Source organism: Mytilus trossulus, chromosome 2 (genome assembly GCF_036588685.1).
Source record: "Mytilus trossulus isolate FHL-02 chromosome 2, PNRI_Mtr1.1.1.hap1, whole genome shotgun sequence".
NCBI classification, from domain to species: domain Eukaryota; kingdom Metazoa; phylum Mollusca; class Bivalvia; order Mytilida; family Mytilidae; genus Mytilus; species Mytilus trossulus.
The window spans coordinates 65761237-65780629 of NC_086374.1; the positions used below are offsets into that span (position 1 = coordinate 65761237).

General features: G+C 32.9%; 2 protein-coding genes across 3 annotated transcripts; one reads left to right on the forward strand and one right to left on the reverse strand.

The window, feature by feature from the left end:
• Positions 1–6521: 6521 nt before the first annotated feature.
• Positions 6522–19079, reverse strand: LOC134705333 (uncharacterized). Of its 2 annotated transcripts, none has more exons than XM_063564078.1 (5): positions 18983–19079; positions 11667–11793; positions 10900–11023; positions 7007–7172; positions 6522–6678 (listed from the first exon to the last, which is right to left on the reverse strand). In XM_063564078.1, exons 2-5 carry the CDS (start codon positions 11786–11788, stop codon positions 6578–6580), a joined length of 513 nt encoding a protein of 170 aa, XP_063420148.1. In that variant the 5' UTR covers positions 11789–11793; positions 18983–19079; the 3' UTR covers positions 6522–6577. The 2 variants fall into 2 exon arrangements, with proteins under 2 accessions (XP_063420148.1, XP_063420149.1); XM_063564079.1 differs by having other exon boundaries at positions 11667–11794; positions 18988–19055.
• Positions 12414–15826, forward strand: LOC134705944 (uncharacterized). Its single transcript, XM_063564657.1, has 3 exons — positions 12414–12949; positions 15185–15326; positions 15817–15826. The coding sequence occupies exons 1-3, from the start codon at positions 12502–12504 to the stop codon at positions 15824–15826; spliced, it is 600 nt and encodes a 199-aa protein (XP_063420727.1). The 5' UTR covers positions 12414–12501.
• Positions 19080–19393: the final 314 nt, after the last annotated feature.

Below are 19393 nucleotides of genomic sequence, written 5' to 3' on the forward strand. Positions count from 1 at the left end.
AAATAGTTTGAACAATAAATGATCAATCATTTTAAATTGTTTGTATTATAAGTCATATGAAACTTAAACTTAAAAGGCCAAATTTCTCTATAAAACAAATGTGCATGGACTTTCTTATAAAAAGAAAATTTCTCATCTTATCTTAATAGAATAAAAAACATACTGCTATTGCGTACTTACAAAGGTCAGAGGCTCCTGACTGGGATAACAAACGCATAACACAATACGTACAGTAAAAAACAGACTATATTGAATGCATCTATCCCATCGAACTAGAGATAAAGGATAGAAAAGAGGGACGAAAGATACCAAAGGGACAGTCAAACTCATAAATCTAAAACAAACTGACAACGCCATGGCTTAAAATGAAAAAGACAAACAGAAAAACAATAGTACACATGACACAACATAGAAAACTAAGGAATAAACAACACGAACCCCACCAAAAACTAGGGGTTATCTCAGGTGCTCCGCAAGGGTAAGCAGATCCTGCTCCACATGTGGCACATGTTCAAAATAAATTGAATAAGAATAACAAAAAGTTTCCTTTATTGAACATAAACACAGTTTAAGATTTTTTTCATTGTAATCAGAATGTAATCATAAAGTAATCAGGATTACAGGGTATTTTGAAAAGTAATTGATTAAATTAAATTACATGTAATCAGATTTTTGGCTAATTAATGATTACAATGATTACTTGAAAAATTGTAATCAATTACATCTGATTAACGATTACAATTACAATTACCCCAACTCTGCAATTAAGTCAGCCTCATATCTTGACTTACATCTGGAAATTGACAATGAGGGTCGGTAGAAAACAAAACTTTACGAGACAAGAGTGCACGCACTGAAATGTCTCGCCTTTTTTACTAATCCTTGATACTATCTTGAAACACCTAAATATAAAGCTTTATTACAACTCTCACATAAACTCAACATTAACCAAGAAAATGAAACATTGATCAATGAACCATGAAAATGAGGTCAATGTCAGATGAACCATGCCAGGCAGACATGTACAGCTAACAATTCTTTAATACAACAAATATAGTTGACTTATTGCTTATAGATAAAGAAAAACAGACCAAAACACAAACACTTAAAACTTGGCAATGGACCGTGAAAATGAGGTCAAGGTCGAATAAAACCTGCGTAACCGACATATAGATCATAAAATATTTCCATACACCAAATATAGTTAACCTAATGCATAAAGTATAAGAAAAATAGACCAAAACTAAAAAACTTAACTTTGACCAATGAACCATATAAATTAGGTCAAGGTCAGATGACACCTGTCAGTTAGACATGTACACCTTACAATCATTCCATACACCAATTATAGTAGACCTATTGCATATAGTATAAGAAAAACAGACCAAAACACACAATCCTAACTATAACCACTGAACCAAGAAAATGAGGTCAAGGTCAGATGACACCTGCCAGTTGGACATGTACACCTTACAGTCCTTCCATACACTGAATATACTAGAACTATTGCTTATAGTATCTGAGATATGGACTTGACCACCAAAACTTAACCTTGTTCACTGATCCATGAAATGAGGTCGAGGTCAAGTGAAAATGGTCTGACAAGCAAGATGACCTTGCAAGGTACGCACATACCAGATATAGTTATCCAATTACTTATAATAAGAGAAAATTCAACATTACAAAAAATCTTTTTTTTCAAGTAGTCACTGAACCATGAAAATGAGGTCAAGGACATTGGACATGTGACTGACGGAAAGTTCGTGACATGAGGAATCTATATACAAAGTATGAAGCATCCAGGTCTTCTACCTTCTAAAATATTAAGCTTTTAAGAAGTGAGCTAACACCGCCGCCGCCGCCGCCGCCGGATCACTATCCCTATGTCGAGCTTTCAAAACAAAAGTTGCAGGCTCGACAAAAAGAGATGATTTCAGCTTTCCAATTGTGACTTTCCTTTCTAAGAAGCAACATTACAGCAGCACCTGCATACGGGGTATATATCTCCCAATTGATACGATATTCCCGTGCTTGTGTTGCATTTCATGATTTTCTTGATAGAGGGTTGCTGCTCACAAGGAAACTATGAAACTTAAATTTTACGGACGCCATCACGAGTTGGTTGACCGTTATGGAATAAACGTTTTACAAATGATATCTGATATGTTCCTTACGTCGTAACTACAATCCCCTTCCCTTTCATGAATGTGATCTATCGAATAAGACTATTAACCGGGTTTGTTATAAAATGAGCAACTCGACGGGTACCACATGTGGAACAGAATCTGCTTAATTTCAGAAGCACCTGAGATCACCCCCAGTTTTCGGTGTGTCATGTGTATTATTGTTTGTGTGGTTGTCTTTTTCATTTTTAGAGATGGAGTTGTCAGTTTATTTTCGATTTATGAGTTTGACTGTCCCTCTGGTATCTTTCGTCCCTCTTGTACCAGAATCCGAGTCCGATGTCAGAATAGGTAACAAAAGAAAATAAACAAAATGACAATAATACATAAATAACAACAGACTGCTAGCATTGCATGTTGAATTCCACATGTGGCATTAGATTAGACTATTGACCTACCGAATTAGACTATTTGCCGGATTTGTAATCACATAAGCAACACGACGGGTGCCGCATGTGGAGCAGGATCTGCTTACCCTTCCGGAGCACCTGAGATCATCCCTAGTTTTTGTGGGGTTCGTGTTGTTTATTTTTTAGTTTTCTATGTTGTGTCATGTGTACTATTGTTTTTCTGTTTGTCTTTTTCATTTTTAGCCATGGCGTTGTCAGTTTGTTTTAGATTTACGAGTTTGACTGTCCCTTTGGTATCTTTCGTCCCTCTTTGAGTAATATAGTAAAACATTAAAATGAAAATCAAAGTTAGGTAGTGATGCACAGTTTATAATTTTATTGTGTTGTCCATTATATTGTTGTAAATGCATAGGAGGTGTCCGTTTTTAATCTATGGTTTGATTGTTGTAATGTACTATTGGATTATCTTTATATGTATTTCTCTGTCTCGAGTGTTCTAGTGTTAATTTGTGCTGTATTCATGTCAAACAATGTTTTCTGTCATTTTAACGGTATTTGAAACATTGCAATATAAGTGGGAGGTATGGTTAGCCATAAAACCAGTTCTCCTGAACAAAGTCAAGAATATGGCAGTTGTTTTCAAGTAGTTCGTTTCTTTGTTTGTTGATGTTTATCTTTGTCGAACTTCAGTGTTTCAGCTGTTCGTTGTTTTCTTGTTATATTTGATATGTTTACCAAGATTTTGGTTTGTGACCTCAATTTGTTTTCGCTTAATCGATTTATGACTATTGAACAACGGTATAACTACTGTTGTCGTTATTCAGTACCGATATAAACTACATTCAAAGATCTAACATTAATACCACATCCATACTACATTTAGAGCTTTGAAAAAAAAGTTAATAAAAAAACCACGGCTACAGAAAGTGTCTCTTAATTTAAAAAAAAAAAGATCTTCTTATATAATTTTCAATAAGAAAACGCTCCTCCAGTTATTTCACGACATAGAAGTTTACAACTGTAGGTCAACGTTCAGCCTTAAAACAAAATCCCATATCGCAAAACAAAAAAGAAGAGCAAATACGACAAACAACAACAAACGTCATCCACTGAATTACATGCTCCTTGGGACAGGCATGTGCATAGTGTGGCGGTGTTAAACATATTTGATGGCACCAAACCTTTCTCCTTAATGAAGGCATTGGAGAAACAGTGCAACATAAAAACACAAACAGAAATTCTAATTTATTACAAACACTTATGTAGAATATCATTAAATATTTTAGATTTACGATTAAAATGTCTGTTTCGTGTTTTAAACGATAAATATTTGAAAATTGGAGGCATTTAAAAATCAATGTTGTCTCTAGATACTGAATTATTAATACCTTCTTTTTTTTTTATCACTAATACACTTGAATAAGATACATCATTCCAGGTATATATTCTATTTGAAATGTCTTACGCCAACGTATTGGTTTTGTTTGAAATTACATTCAACGTAAATGATATGTTTCTTTCATATGTTTCATATTTTTCTATACGCGAAACCTATAAAATTTGTACTTTTTTTAGAGTATTTTTTATTTAGTACATGCTGTAAAAACTTACACGGTTTAATATTTTATCATATACTTTTAGTGTATGTATTTCTATATGCAATGATATCTTCAATTGCATTTGTATTACAGGAATTGATGTTTTGTCTATCTAAGTAAAATATGATCTTCTTCTATAATTCTAGAATAAACGTTTTCGTCCAAATAAAGTAATTTCGCGCTAACAGTACGAATTGTATAGCAATTACTCATGCATGTGATGACATTTGTCACTTTCACATTTTAATCCACCATTTTCTACATTTGAAAATGCCTGTACTAAGTCAGGAATATAACAGTTCTTGTCCATTCGTTTTTGATGCGTTATGTTTTTTTGATTTTGCCATGTGATTATGGACTTTCCAAATTGATTTTTCTCTGAGTTCAGTATTTTTGTGATTTTACTTTTTTGTCACTCATTCATCTCAACTCGACCGATTCCGCACCCTCATCTTGATAGAAGGATAGTAGCGGATTCTACCAAGGATTGCCGAATGATTAGTCACTTTATGCTCAAAGCGTGAGAGAGATGAGTAGAAGTTTAACTTGCATATTGAAAACATAAAAAAAAATATAAATATTATTCATATAGATTTACGAAATAAATAATACACGACGATAGAGCGTGATATGTAAGGCCATATATGCATTTCAGTGATCCGACGAAACGGAAAGATTTGATGATAAATATGGTTCCATTTAATTTCAAATCTAATTCAAGTAATTGTTAAATTGGTTAAATGCACCATATATTCATTACTAAATTTTGCGGTGCATTTACTGCTGTCTTGATATTCAGAGCTGAAAGGTTTAAAGTGATACAGAACTCTAGACGAGTTAACACAACTCAATTATATACATTAAAATATGAAAAATGTTACGTGATGTATAATGATATTTTAAGGTACATTACTTAGAGTTGTCAAAAATAGTGCAAATGAATAATTCAATTATGAAATGTGTTACAGTCCTAACCTAACTGTCTTATTGTTGCAGTACGAGTAAGGCAAATGGTTTGTAAACTAAACATTGATAATGATGATTAAAAATGTAGTTATAGTGTTGTAGATGAAATTTCTGTTCTTTTTTTTTTTTTAAAGTTTGTTAAATGTTGTGAAATAGTCCAGTCAATCTAGCATAAATTTGACCCTAACCTGAAAGTAATTGCAACAGAAGATTTTTAAGTTTTAATCTTTAGCATTATACCCTAAATATACACAGAAAAAAGTCCCATAAAACCTAACTTGAGGAAAACTAAAAAAATCACCATTTAAATTCCTATGGAGATTTGCATTGAAAGGGAAATAACTCTTGCAAAAAAGGCAGAAATATCAATAAAAATTGATACAAAATTATAACTTTACCGCTTTTATTCATCAGAATGTATTGATTCTTGATTTTTTTAGTGGTCTTTAGAGTATAACAACAACTCTAAAGGTGTTTTCATATATTTTATCAAGCTATAATCTAGATTTCGTAATTTATTAGTTGACCATTTATTAAATTTTTCAACATGTCAAGGTCAAGAATCTCAAATTTAATAAAAAAATAATTCAGCATGTATTCTTCTTTTTAAGTTTAAAGTTTCTTAAGATAAGTAAGTTGCTGAAAAAATATAATATGCAGCTATAAACAATACCAAATTTTCACATTATTTTTTCAAAATGGTTATAAAGCTTCAAATTTGCAATTTTTTTAATGAAAAATGTACGAAAAAAAATAAAACTACCCATAACACTTCGGTTTTGTACTTTTCATGAGCAGAAGATTATATAATTAAGTCAAATACAAACTTATAACCCACTCAAAGTATCATACTATACATAAATTTCAAGAAAAACAACAAACAATTGACCAAAAAAGACTAATTTTTGCAAGAGTTGTCTCCCTTCCCAATGTTAATTTCCATAGGAAATTAAAAATGCTGATTTTGAGTTTTCCTCAAGTTAGATTTTATGGGACTTTTTTCTGTGTATATAAAGGGCAAAATACTATAGATTAGAACTAAAACATTTTCTGTTGCAATTAGTTTGAGGTTAAATCTTAGTTTGACTGGACTAAAAAAGGGAGGATGATTATTTTTCGGATTACTAGTGATAAAAAATGAAAGTATCACTTGAAAAAACTATTGTGGCATCCAAAGCTTTTTTTCGGGATTTGACTTCATAAGCGACACTCAAGGATGTAAGAAAACTTATATGATCAAATGTAAAGTGGCATTGCGATACAACAGTCTAATGTACAGTAGTTGTCGTTTGTTTATATGTAATATATACGTGTTTCTCGTTTTTCGTTTTGTTTATATAGATTAGACCGTTGGTATACATGGTATATTACCTTACAAATAGATTATTAAAGAACCATGTTGATTTCAAATTTGTTTACTTTTTGTAAATTAATGCATTAGAAACAGTCGTTAAGTGAGTATGGATCAGTATGCATATATCTATTTCTGTTTTGTAAGTCTTGTAAAGAGATCTTTGTGCTGGGGAAATTTTGCAATCAGTTCTTCTTTGTTGCCTTCGGTCCAGTCTTTTAATTCCCAACCTAAAATAAACAGAATAATCAAAATGCGAATTGTAGAAATGTTTTAGCAACTGTTATGTCATAAGAGTGATTTCAACATGTGTTTTATGCAATAAACTCTCAAATTAAAATTAGAATAAAATTAAACAATTAGAAAAAACTTGATATTTATTTTGATAACAGTAAACTGTTTTAGATATAGTGTGGTATCGATAAACTGGTAACTATTGCTTCTAAATCTATTGCCATACTTATAAAAAAATCTTCATATCGAGATTACGTTTTCAAAATACGTTATGTTGACAGACTTGGTTACTATTGAGTCACACTTGGCATGATTTATTCTTACCTGGGAAGACCACGGCACCAAATAAGACATATTTAGAATCTTCAATAAGTTCAGCAGAGTACCATGTATCGTGTGGAATAATAGACTGATACACGCAGTCAGGATTTTTCACTCCGTCTCCTAGCATAGTACATGTATGGTTTCCATCTTTGTCGATTAAATGTACCTGACGACAAACAAAAATTGACATTAAGCTTACAAACATGCATCTTACTTCTATGTTAGAAGCTATTATAAGAAATTAGCAAAAACAGAGAGTTAAAGATAGAGCTGATGTTGAACTGTTGTGATTATAAATCTCATTCCATGGAAACTTTAAACTTAGCATGAGCATGACAAGATATAATCCAAACTGGATAACGGCAATTTTTTGTATTTATTAACAACAATATTTAAAAAAGAAATATTCGTTTGACCATCTAGGTCAAATTTTCGAAATTTTCCTTTCACCGATGCAGATGCTTCGAACACATCCCTCAATTTGAGAATCGACTAAGCTCTCAATCAATGTCATTAATTCTACCAAAGGGATGTTTATATCAAAACTATGCTTTAAAATAAATGTACTGACGGGAAGGTTTTAAATATCAGTAGCAATAGGTTTTCTCTCCAGTTCTGTTAAGCATTTCGAAATTTTCCTTTGACCGATGCAGGCGAGTCGCGCGCATAACACCCCTCTATTCGAGAACCGACTAAGCTATCCATCATGGTTTTTATAATTAATGATTAATTCTATATCATATAGTTACATGCTTTGAATAATGATGGAAAGGTTTCAAATATCGGTCGCAATTTGTTTCTCTCCAGTTCAATAAACATATATTTTAATTTATTAAAAATATGAAAAACCCCTGCACAATCGATCAGTCTGTATATAATTATACAATCTTTCCCAATCTAGGGGATAGTTTGGGGGGGCAACCATTTATCCAATTTAAAAGAATTGATCGTCCAACCAACGGAACTCCCTTCCATCAAAGATGCCACTAGGTGGACATGATTCTGAAACCGAAGCCTGGAAATGAGTGGGAGATAGGTTGGAGGGAATTTAGAGTGGTGCGGGAACTAGATGGTGATGGAAGTATAAAATGATAATTTATGCTTCACCAAAAAAAAAACTAGAGGCTCTAAAGAGCCTGTGTCGCTCACCTTGGTCTATGTGAATATTAAACAAAGGACACAGATGGATTCTTGACAAAGTTGTGTTTTGGTGATAGTGATGTGTTTGACTGATTTCTTACTTTACTAAACATTCTTGCTGCTTACAATTATCTGTATCTATAATGAACTTGGTCCAGTTAGTTTCAGTGGAAAATGATAGTGAAAATTTACAAATTTTATGAAAATTGTTAAAAATTTACTATAAAGGGCAATAACTCCTTAGGAGGTCAACTGACCATTTTGGTCATATTGACTTATTTGTAAATCTTACTCAGCTGAACATCATTGCTGTTTACAGTTTATCTCTATCTATAATAATATTCAAGATATTAACCAAAAACAGCAAAATTTCCTTAAACTTACCCATTCAAGGGCAGCAACCTAACAACGGGTCCGATTCATCTGAAAAATTCAGAGCAGATAGATCTTGACCTGAATAACAATTTTACCCCATGTCAGATTTGCTCTAAATACTTTGGTTTTTGAGTTATAAGCCAAAACTGCATTTTACCCCTATGTTCTATTTTTAGCCATGGCGGCCATCTTGGATAGTTGGCCGGTCATCGGACACATTTTTCAAACTAGATACCCTAATGATGATTGTGGCCAAGATTGGTTAAATTTGGCCCAGTAGTTTCAGAGGAGAAGATTTTTGTAAATGATTCCTTAGATCTACGAAAAATGGTTAAACATTGACTATAATGGGCAATAACTCCTAAGGGGGTCAACTGACCATATCGGTCATGTTGACTTATTTGTAAATCCTACTTTGCTGAACATTATTGCTTTTACAGTTTATCTTTTATCTATAATAATATTCAAGATATTAACCAAAAACAGCAAAAATTCCTTAAAATTACCAATTCAGTGGCAGCAACCTGACAACGGGTTGTCCGATTCATTTGAAAATTTCAGGGCAGATAGATCTTGACCTGAAGCACAATTTTATCCCATGTCAGATTTGCTCTTAATGCAGTGTTTTTTTTTGAGTTATAAGCCAAAAATTGCATTTTACCCCTATGTTCTATTTTTAGCCATGGCGGCCATCTTGGATGGTTGGCCGGGTCGTCGGACACATTTTTTAAACTAGATACCACAATGATGATTGTGGCCAAGTTTGGTTAATTTTGGCCAAGTAGTTTCAGAGGAGAAGATTTTTGTAAAAGTTAACGACGACGGACGACGACGACGACGGACGACGACGGACGACGGACGCCAAGTGATGAGAAAGCTCACTTTGGCCTTCGGGCCAGGTGAGCTAAAAAGGGGAGGCAAGTGGGAATCATTTCTTGTTCACACCCTCAATTACAGGGGTCAGTGTATTAAAAGTCACTTTATTAATTAAAACATCTTTTTGTTAAGGTTTTCTGCTATTACTTTACCCCGGCCAGATTTACAGTTTCGTAGAAGGCAGTACTTATTAACTCTCAGCCAAAAATCAGAAAAAAAATAATGATTCAAGATTTCAGTCAGCATTATCTATTTTTAAACGCCTGTGTTTTAGACACAATTATGAATTATGGTATACCGGTGTCTGACCGTCTGTTTGTCGTCAACATGGCGTACATTACCTATATAATTAAACAACCTACTTTCACGAATTCCCATAAAACTTTGGTGAATTGTTTATATCTATGGATGTAAGCTCCATCTCGATTGTTAGAAATTCTAGATTTAACGTTTTGGATGATAAAAAGTGGGGTATAGATTTCAGAAAATCAATCACATGATATTTAGATATATATCCAAGTGATATTATTACAAAACCCGTCCTTTTTTTTTGAAGTAAAATTAAAAGTACTTTTCTAAAAGCCAGAAAACACTTTTGCATGAAGCCGTACATGTACCTGCAATACCATTAATCCCTATAAATTATTTAAATATATAGTTATCACTGCAATTTATTAGTGGAAAATAATAATTTACTTTATAAACAATTTATACCCTTATATTTGCTCTAAATATGCATGACCCGATCACGTCCACTTGTCTATGTAGTATTTGTAGTTTTATTCATATGACGAGTTAAGCCTTATTAACTGTTACACCACTGTACAATGTTAGGGGTGGGTTTGGATCCCACTGTACAATGTTAGGGGTGGGTTTGGATCCCACTGTACAATGTTAGGGGTGGGTTTGGATCCCACTGTACAATGTTAGGGGTGGGTTTGGATCCCACTGTACAATGTTAAGGGAGGGTTTGGATCCCACTGTACAATGTTAGGGGTGGGTTTGGATCCCACTGTACAATGTTAAGGGAGGGTTTGGATCCCACTAACATGTTTGACACCGGCACATTATCTATGTATGTGCCTTTCGCATGTTAGGTAATGCCAATTTTTTTAAGTACAGACACAATTTATTTGGACAAAGTTCTTGATTGGTCTATGAAGAGACAAGTGTTCAAGTTGTAAAGCATTACACGTGTTCTTTTTAATTTTTATAATTTTCTTAATTTGATATGTTTCATGTGAAATAACGGCAGTATTCTATTTAAATAACGAATTAACTTTTGCTATTTTGCTAGTAATGGGGCAACACAAATCTTTAGCATACATTTCAAGAATAGTCAGGTTGGCACAGAAGCGGCTGTGGGAATATATTTTGTATGTTTTTAAAGGATTTTAACATTTTCCAGCGACTGTGCAAGGGAACATGATTTGCTTTATAATTCTCACAGTCATGTTTGTGTTAAAAATAAAAATATTATTGTGTATTTCTCTCATATGTACCTTTAGTGTTCCTCCTGCATGCCAGTTATAAATTTCATCCGACCTTACTTGATGCCAGCTTATAAAATTAGGATTGATCAGAAGGGAGTATATGCTAGACCCAACGTCTCTTTTTCCATCATGCCTGAAATTACACTTCACTGTCATCATTGGGTTACTTATATAGGAAAATATAGGCAATTGAATGCTTTCACATTAAAACCAAGTAAGCTACATAGTAAATGTGATTCGGTCGACATTATTATGAATAAAATCTACAAAAAGAAGCATATATGTGCATGCTTCCGTGATTTTAAACTAACACCAGTGTCAAACCAGCTGGTATAAACAGTCGACATTAAAACCATCCTTTAGTGACCTCCTTCGGTCAGCATGGAGTAATAATTATAATATTGACCTGTGTCATTATAATGTTCTTAGTTGTTTTTGTGTGTATTTGATATATGTTTTTTCAACATAGCATTGAGTAATTTAATTTAGTTTTATAAATGAGTCATTGTTGAAGGCCATACGGTGACCTATAGTTGTTAATGTTTGTGTCATTTTGGTCTTTTGTGGATAGTTGTCTCATTGGCAATCATACCACATCTTCTTTTTTATATCAATGAATAATAAAGAACTTCGCAGCAACATGTTGTCTTATGATGTCAGTAAAGACGAGAGTAAAATCCTTGTTTATGCCTTTTATCATAAAAAATACGGTGATTTTATTCAAACTTACAATTCTCTGAAAATATAGTATATTTTTTGCACCATTTTACACTCACGTCGTTTCCTGTGTAAACGTTACTTGTCTTTCGCCTCTCCATACTTCTTTAAAGTATCCAGTTTCTGGATGATGAACCATTTTGAACTGTTCTACAATTTTCTGGATTTCATTGTCTGCCATTTTGTCTGTACAGAAGATAAAGGGAGAAGTGTATATCACGGCATACATAAAACACATTCAACGAAAATCTATCATACAACGACAAAGCATAAAGGATATATACACCATTGATATCAAGTCATAAAGGAATTAACATAGAGACAATTACAAAATGCAAAGAGTTAAATTTGCGTTGATCAAAGTAAAGTCAAATAAGAAATTTTTTTCAAAGAACCGATTTTCTGAACATCGGATGACCGCAAGTTCCTGTGGATGGTCCGACAAGCACTTGTCTCAGAAAAAAACATCATCTCTTTTCCTGAAATTGATGTTAATGTACAGATATAAAAAAATAAATCTGAAACATGTTCGTGCGTGGACAGTGATAAATTAATGACAGGGAATTCATCCTCACCGTAATGACTGTTACAAATCATTATACTCTGGTTTATTCTAATATGTTATATTAATACTTGTATATTACAGTCACTCTCCTGATATAATTCGATTTTTCTAATAGAATGGATTTGAGTAGGCATTCGTATTTTTCCGCAAAAAAATGTTTAATCAGCAATGCAGAGTTATCGTCCCTTAAGGTAAGGTTTGCGTTCACAGGGAGACAACTCGTATTCAAATCGTGGAATAACGCTGATTCACTCGAGCGTTTGAAATCAGCGAAATTTACCTTGTCAATGCAAACATAATTTGCAATCATTCTACTTATCGTCTGCAAAATGTTGCGAAGTAAAACAGGAAAATTTCAATCGAAAAAGTCATTTGTTAAGCAATTCAAAGCTCAAGAGTCCAGAAGAAATATATTAGTAAGTCATCCTGTTGATGAGCCCATTACAGAAGATCACAACTACGTGCATGCCAACACTTATCCAGTTTTCTCAGACTCAGATCTTGAACTTGGTGCAAGCTGTACCATTGACCCATCTCTTAATAATGACTGGAAGACAGGTAGACGGGTAGTCGAGCTTCAAGCCTTAGCCCAACAGATGTTTTGCACCTCGTGTGATGCTCGACTACACCTGGCCGACATCGAGAGCGAGAGACGATATGGTTTAGGCAGCATACTTTGTATAAGGTGTCAGAACAGTGTGTGCAGTTCATTAAACGACGTTAAAACAGGAAAGAGAAACAACGGAACATTTGACATCAATTCAAAATTAGCACTAGGTAATTACAATGTTTTTTGTACATACATTTAAATATTATAGAAAAAAAATGAAAGGGAACAACTATGTAATCTACAAATGTATGGATGGGGTGGGCAGGGATTTAACTGAAGACTGGCAGCTGTAGCCCACAGCTTAAATTGTGTATGCCAAATATATATTCCTATATAAGAAAAGGAATCTTGGTCCATTCTGAATTTCTCACTGATTTACATTCACCCTAGTACCTGTTCGCCCTGATTATTAACTGATACCTGTTTGCTCAGGATACATTCGCCCTGTCTTATTATTTTTTATGCCCCACCTACGATAGAAGAGGGGCATTATGCTTTCTGGTCTGTGCATCCGTTCGTCCATCCGTCATCCGTCTGTTCGTTCATCCGTCTGTCCCACTTCAGGTTAAAGTTTTTGGTCAAGGTACATGTATATATAGTTTTTGATGAAGTTGAAGTCCAATCAACTTGAAACTTAGTATACATGATCTTTCTAATTTAAATGCCAAGTTAGAGTTTTTACCCCAATTTTTCGATTCACAATCACTGAACATAGAAAATGACAGTGCAAATTTCAGGTTAAAGTTTTTGGTCAAGGTAGTTTTTGATAAAGTAGAAGTCCAATCAACTTGAAACTTAGTATACATGTTCCCTTTGATAAGATCAAACTAATTTTAATGCCAAATTAGAGAATTTATTTCAATTTCACGGTCCACTAAACATAGAAAATGGTAGTGCGAGTAGGGCATCCGTGTACTGTGGACACATTCTTGTTTTTAACTGTTGTCTAGTTGTGAGACTACTACAGTAGGAGTCTCAGTCTAGTTGCATGATTTTAAGTATTTAAACCAAAAAAAAACTATGTTAAAATTTGTTGAAAAATTGACAGAATATTTATAGTAGTCTCATAGTATAATAATAAATGAACTTGTAAATCCGTTTCGTGGTTTACATTTCGTACATCATTGTTTTCATTAATTTAAAGCTGAATATTTTATCAAAACAAAACAAAACATTTGTTTTTATTATTAATCCATCAACTGAAAAGACAAGGATCACAATAATCAGTGGTCCAAATTATTGAGGATTTACTAATTCCTCAATAATTCGGACCACTGAATTTACTGATCCTAAACAAGCAATTAAAAGACTGAATCTGTCTGAATAAGTTTATTTAACTTCAATGCCCTGAATATTATATTTATTTTAGTAGGGCAATGGACACTATGGAAGAATAATCCCAGGGTGAACATGTTATTAGGGCGAACGGACCCAATACCCAAGAAAACTGAAATTTAAGAAACCCACATCAAATTTTAGGGGCCATTGGCGTGTGGGCTCCTGCTAATTTCAAACCCTGGGTGGGGGTATTACAATCACTCTGATTTCAATAGGAAGAAATCAATTATTTTACACTGTTTTGTTATTTTTAAACCATTTAAAAAAATAATTCCCTCCCTCTTTTCCCCTTACAACTGCATTTCAGCGATTGTCTGAAGTCCAATGCCTGTTTTGCAAGACAAGCTGATGCAGTGGGAAGATTTACATAGATATTAATTTGATATTTGGTATAGATTTATCATGACCTGTTAAAGTTTGAATCCAATACAAAGGTTAAAGATTAAATTTTGCTGCTTTATAAATTATTATTTTCTCATTTCCTGTCTACATTAGAATGATTTATATTAGGCAAAAGAAAAGTATATTACCATGATGACGGATGTAAATTTTATGCCCATCAAATTTCGCCCTAAGATGAGATTTTACATTATTGGAAAAAAGTGGTGTTGGATCAGGCAGTCCCTAATTTGATTTCTTCCTTATGTAGTTAAAAAGGGATTAAAGTTTAAGTGACTTATTATAAAGCTCAATGACTAAAATTTCGTTCATCCAATATAATATATCTTTATTTACCAAAGTCATAACAACTATAGGCATACAACATATAAACTACACAAGTATACATAGATAGCAGAATTTTTGTGCACGAAATATAAATTTACCCAAATTACATAATTCTTTCAGATTATTAGAACTCATTAATTGTATATATTTATACATTTTCAACTTTTCCTTCAGCTTGCATGAAAAATTAATACGGAATAAATATGTCAATTTGACAATCATGATTTTAATAATGAATTGATATTTCATTTCAGTGTTGGTGCATTTAATGTGATAAAAATGTGACTTTTCTTGGAAGCGATTGTTCTTTAAACTAATATGTATGCAAAATATTGTAGCCATGGTACACACAGGAATGGGCCCAGTACAGATTAACAACTTCCTTGCAACTTTAAATTTACCACCAGTTGTGCCGTCCACTCTTAAGAGAAGGGAACAAAAAATTGATACAATTGTAATGGATTGGGTGCAATTGAAGATGTTGGTAGTTTTGGACAAGCTTATATATATATATATATATATATCCTATTGTTATTTTTCTAAATTTACATTGTTAATGTTACGAACATTTATTTTCAAAAGATAAAGAAATAATTATTCTTCAGTTTCATTGTTCTTCTTTGAGAATATAAGTGTTGTATTGATCATTCAACTGAAGGTGAAGGTCATAGTGCTACGTTTGATGAAAAGATCCCCAAAACACTTTATACTTCTGAAAGTTGGACAATTTTTCATTTTATAAAATTTCATCTAAACTTGCATAAATACTGTAATCACTGAACAACAAAATAACCAACATACTATACCAGGGAGCAGATGTGAAAAAAGACATCTATATACAAATGTTCATGCCAATCACACAAACACACCACAAATCACATAATGGGGTATACAAAACAGATATCCAGAAGTGAACTTTATTGAACTAATTTTAATTTATTAAATTAAAAGTAAGATTTTCATATTACAGGTCTACATGACCACATTAGTTATTTCATATAATAACAATACATATACAGCTGCTTTGTGTTGTCTGTCAATCTTCTGTTTCGTCTATCTTCATGTATAGAAGCATGCATATAGATATAGAAAGATGTGGCGTGAGTGCCAATTTTCAGATTTGCAGTGACATCACACCATGTAACTGACCAATCAATGATTAGCATAAATTGTGTTACGTTAACAATGTTGAGAGGTGATGCCAATAAGAATCCTCTAGATTTTCCAGACTTCAATGCAAATTAATACAATTGATATCTATCAATACCTGTTGAATATAGTAATTTTACTCTTGAAATATAATTGTTAAAGACACTATATAATATCTCAATTTTGATTTTTAACAAACTTTATCCTCTGGTTACAAAATAATTGGCCATGCAATATAAATAATCAAGTATCACCTTCAAATAGATGAAAAATCTAGAGGATTCCTGTTGGCATCACCCCCTGAAAATTTTAAATGCCAGGATGTCCGGATCTGGACAACACTCTTTCCAAATAACAATTTATAAAAATAAACCATTATAGGTCAATGTACGGCCTTCAACACGGAACCTTGATTCACACCGAACAACAAGTTATCAAGGGCCCAAAAATTACTAGTGTAAACGAAACCATTCAAACAGGAAAAGCGGTCTAATCTATATCAAAAACGAGAAACATGTATGAATTACATAAACAAACGACAACTACTGTACATGTTTGTTATACAAAAAAGACTCCAAATCTGAACATTATAAGTGTAACAATTGGACAAATCATACCAGAAATCTATCTTTTTTCATGCAGGACTTTTTTTCTGCTTATTCATAAATATTTGTATAATATTTGTTTATGTCTAGATTGAAATGAATGGAATAAACACTGCTGCTGTACATGACTTTCAAATTCACAACTTATGTCTTTTCATCCAATTGCTGCATACAAACAATTCACCAAACATTTGAGGCCCCCATTGGATAATAAAGAAGTATGTGTTACTCTCAATGGCAATCATAATATTATTCTATGAATTAAAATATAACATTAGAAGCATGGAAAGCTTTTTTGTTTCCTTCAAAATCAGATACTTGTATATGTAAAACAAAGTTTGACCAAAGATAAATAACTCCCCTACTGGAAGATAGATGTGAGCATAAAAGGTAAGTTAATCACGGTTTGCTCTCAATGGTTACAAGGCAAAATGATTCTTAAAAGAAAGTAGTGGCACGTCCAGAAATTTGCAAAAGCTGGGGCCTACTGACTGCCTTAGAGGGAACTCGCTCTGGTCATGCTTTATTGATTCCCTATACATTCAACCCTTTTTCCCCTGAGAAAAGGGAGAGGGGCTAGGTGCCCCTCTAAATCCACCTCTTCTAAAGCTATCTTACAAGACTTAAAGTCTTTGACCATGAAATCTTCTTTGAAGATCCACAAAAAAGCTACTTTTGCATTTTACCGAGATGACATGATGAAGATATAACGCCCATTTCTGAGAAAACGAGTTCGGTGACATATCAATTTTATTAGATCATCAAACTGAAAATACTAAAATCTCTATGTCCTCAATTTTTTTCAAAAACGGTGGAACCGGAAATAGGATTTTTTTCTGCTTTTTGTTGCCATGGCAACGGTTTTATTTTTACCAAAAAAAATATTTTTTTGATTTTTAGTACTTTTTTATGAACTTTTGATTTGAAATTTGTTATAAATAAAGGGACAACAATAGTTTAAACATGTTTTATTCAGTTTTATTTGCCTATCGTCACTTGCATACATTATTGAATCAGTAGAGTGCAAAAAAATGTTCCCCTGAAAAACGCCAAAAACCGAACTTTTGAGCTTTTCGTACAAAAAAACGGGACGGGCGATATTTGATTTTTTTTCATTAAATTATCCGGTACTCCTACCTGAACAAAATGATGTATCATATTGGTATATTACCACTAAGGAAAAAATCCACGTATCATGCAAACCTTACCTTAAGATTGCAAACGTTCTTGAGATATTCTTCTACAAGCGTGTGCATATATATAGATATTTTAAATGATTTTTTACTACATGTATATACATATAATAAAACATTTTCATATTATTAATTTAACTTCTTTAAAGAGTATTTGATGAGTAATAATTGAAGAAATATATTTATAACAAGCGATAAGGAATTTTAGTTTGCACTTGATGTTGTCTATGTATTCATCATGTTTATATATATAAATCGGTTAAAAACCGAAAACGAATATTACGTAATGGAAATCTAGGCGATATCAATACACCTGAATTCCCTCACGTTCATCCGCTGTAAAAACAAAAACCTATTGCATGTTACCCTAGTCGTTTGGTTTAAAATGCACTGAGTTTATTTATTCCAGATTCCAAGAATTCTGTCAAGGTAGATGGTGACGAGACGACTATTAAGGATAACAATATAGTGTCCGAAAAGATTGTAGAGTTGGGAATTTATGAGCAAAAATAGGAAATGAACATAACATAATTCTACTGGCATCTTGACTTTTTGGGAATGACAACTTGGCTTTTATAACTCGCAACTCGCTTTAAATTTCTCTTATCTAAGATCATCCCCTTATATGATCAAATTGTCTTCTTATCCACTTATATCTACTTCTTCAGGCCCCGTTGTATTACAACTCAGTCGTATCTTTCCGCAAGACGACTTTTGCACTTCGCTTCTTCGACCTTAGCTCACACTAAGTGCGACGTCGATTTTGTAACTTTCAAATCGACTGCTGATTCCGGACCTTGATCGGCTTTTTAAACTCTCAGATCGAGTCGTGTAACTAGCAACTCGGCTTTCTTAGCTGGCATCTCGACTTTGTTTTAGCTCGCAATTTGATATACTCTACTCAAGTCTTATCTCACACTGTACGTTCCTAAGATACATATGTATAATCACGAGTCCATAGAATGTAAAATTCACCACGTCCATGACATGATTATTAGGACAGTAACAGTCATCCATAATCGGGTATTAAGAAATGCTCATAGATGTGCCCTATCAGCTGCCTATACTTTTTAGACTTTTTTCCGGACTTGAAAACATGGCCTTTCAAATGATCATGTTTGCAGGCCCAAAGATATTCACATCGAACTAGACTAAGTTCTTATAAATATTATGAAGCAATACAACTTACCTAAGTAATCTTTTCACGCACACTTGTCTTGGCTATCTATATAAAAGGGTGTATGTATTGAAGTTTATATATGGGTGACAACAGCGACATAAACAGATAATATAATATTTTTAATCTACCTATACATTTATTCGACCATATACCCTAGAAAATAAATTGACTTGTAGTCACAAAAAAGACATTTTTTTAAAAAAATAATGTGAATTCAGTTTTATTTCATGCTTGTTATTATTTACAGAATATCGTAAATTGTAATTTGACAAATATAAACACTTTTGTAAAATTAAACTTTTCAAATGTAGAGTATCTCAATTCAAATAAAAGTGACTAAAATTTATTTTGTCATTCTAAGGTTTTTATATTTGCATCATAAAGCAAGACATAAGAGTCACATTTTGTTATAGATCATTA

What these genes read in the sequence shown, in the direction of transcription:
- LOC134705333 (XM_063564078.1), bottom strand. Translation starts at nt 11,788, where the DNA reads ATGGCAGACAATGAAATCCAGAAAATTGTAGAACAGTTCAAAATGGTT. An exon ending in ACGTTTACACAGGAAACGAC is followed by an intron (nt 11,024 to 11,666) that starts GTGAGTGTAAAA and finishes GTGTAATTTCAG; the next exon opens with GCATGATGGAAAAAGAGACG. An exon ending in ATGCAGGAGGAACACTAAAG is followed by an intron (nt 7,173 to 10,899) that starts GTACATATGAGA and finishes GTTTGTCGTCAG; the next exon opens with GTACATTTAATCGACAAAGA.
- LOC134705944 (XM_063564657.1), top strand. Translation starts at nt 12,502, where the DNA reads ATGTTGCGAAGTAAAACAGGAAAATTTCAATCGAAAAAGTCATTTGTT. An exon ending in CAATTCAAAATTAGCACTAG is followed by an intron (nt 12,950 to 15,184) that starts GTAATTACAATG and finishes AAAATATTGTAG; the next exon opens with CCATGGTACACACAGGAATG.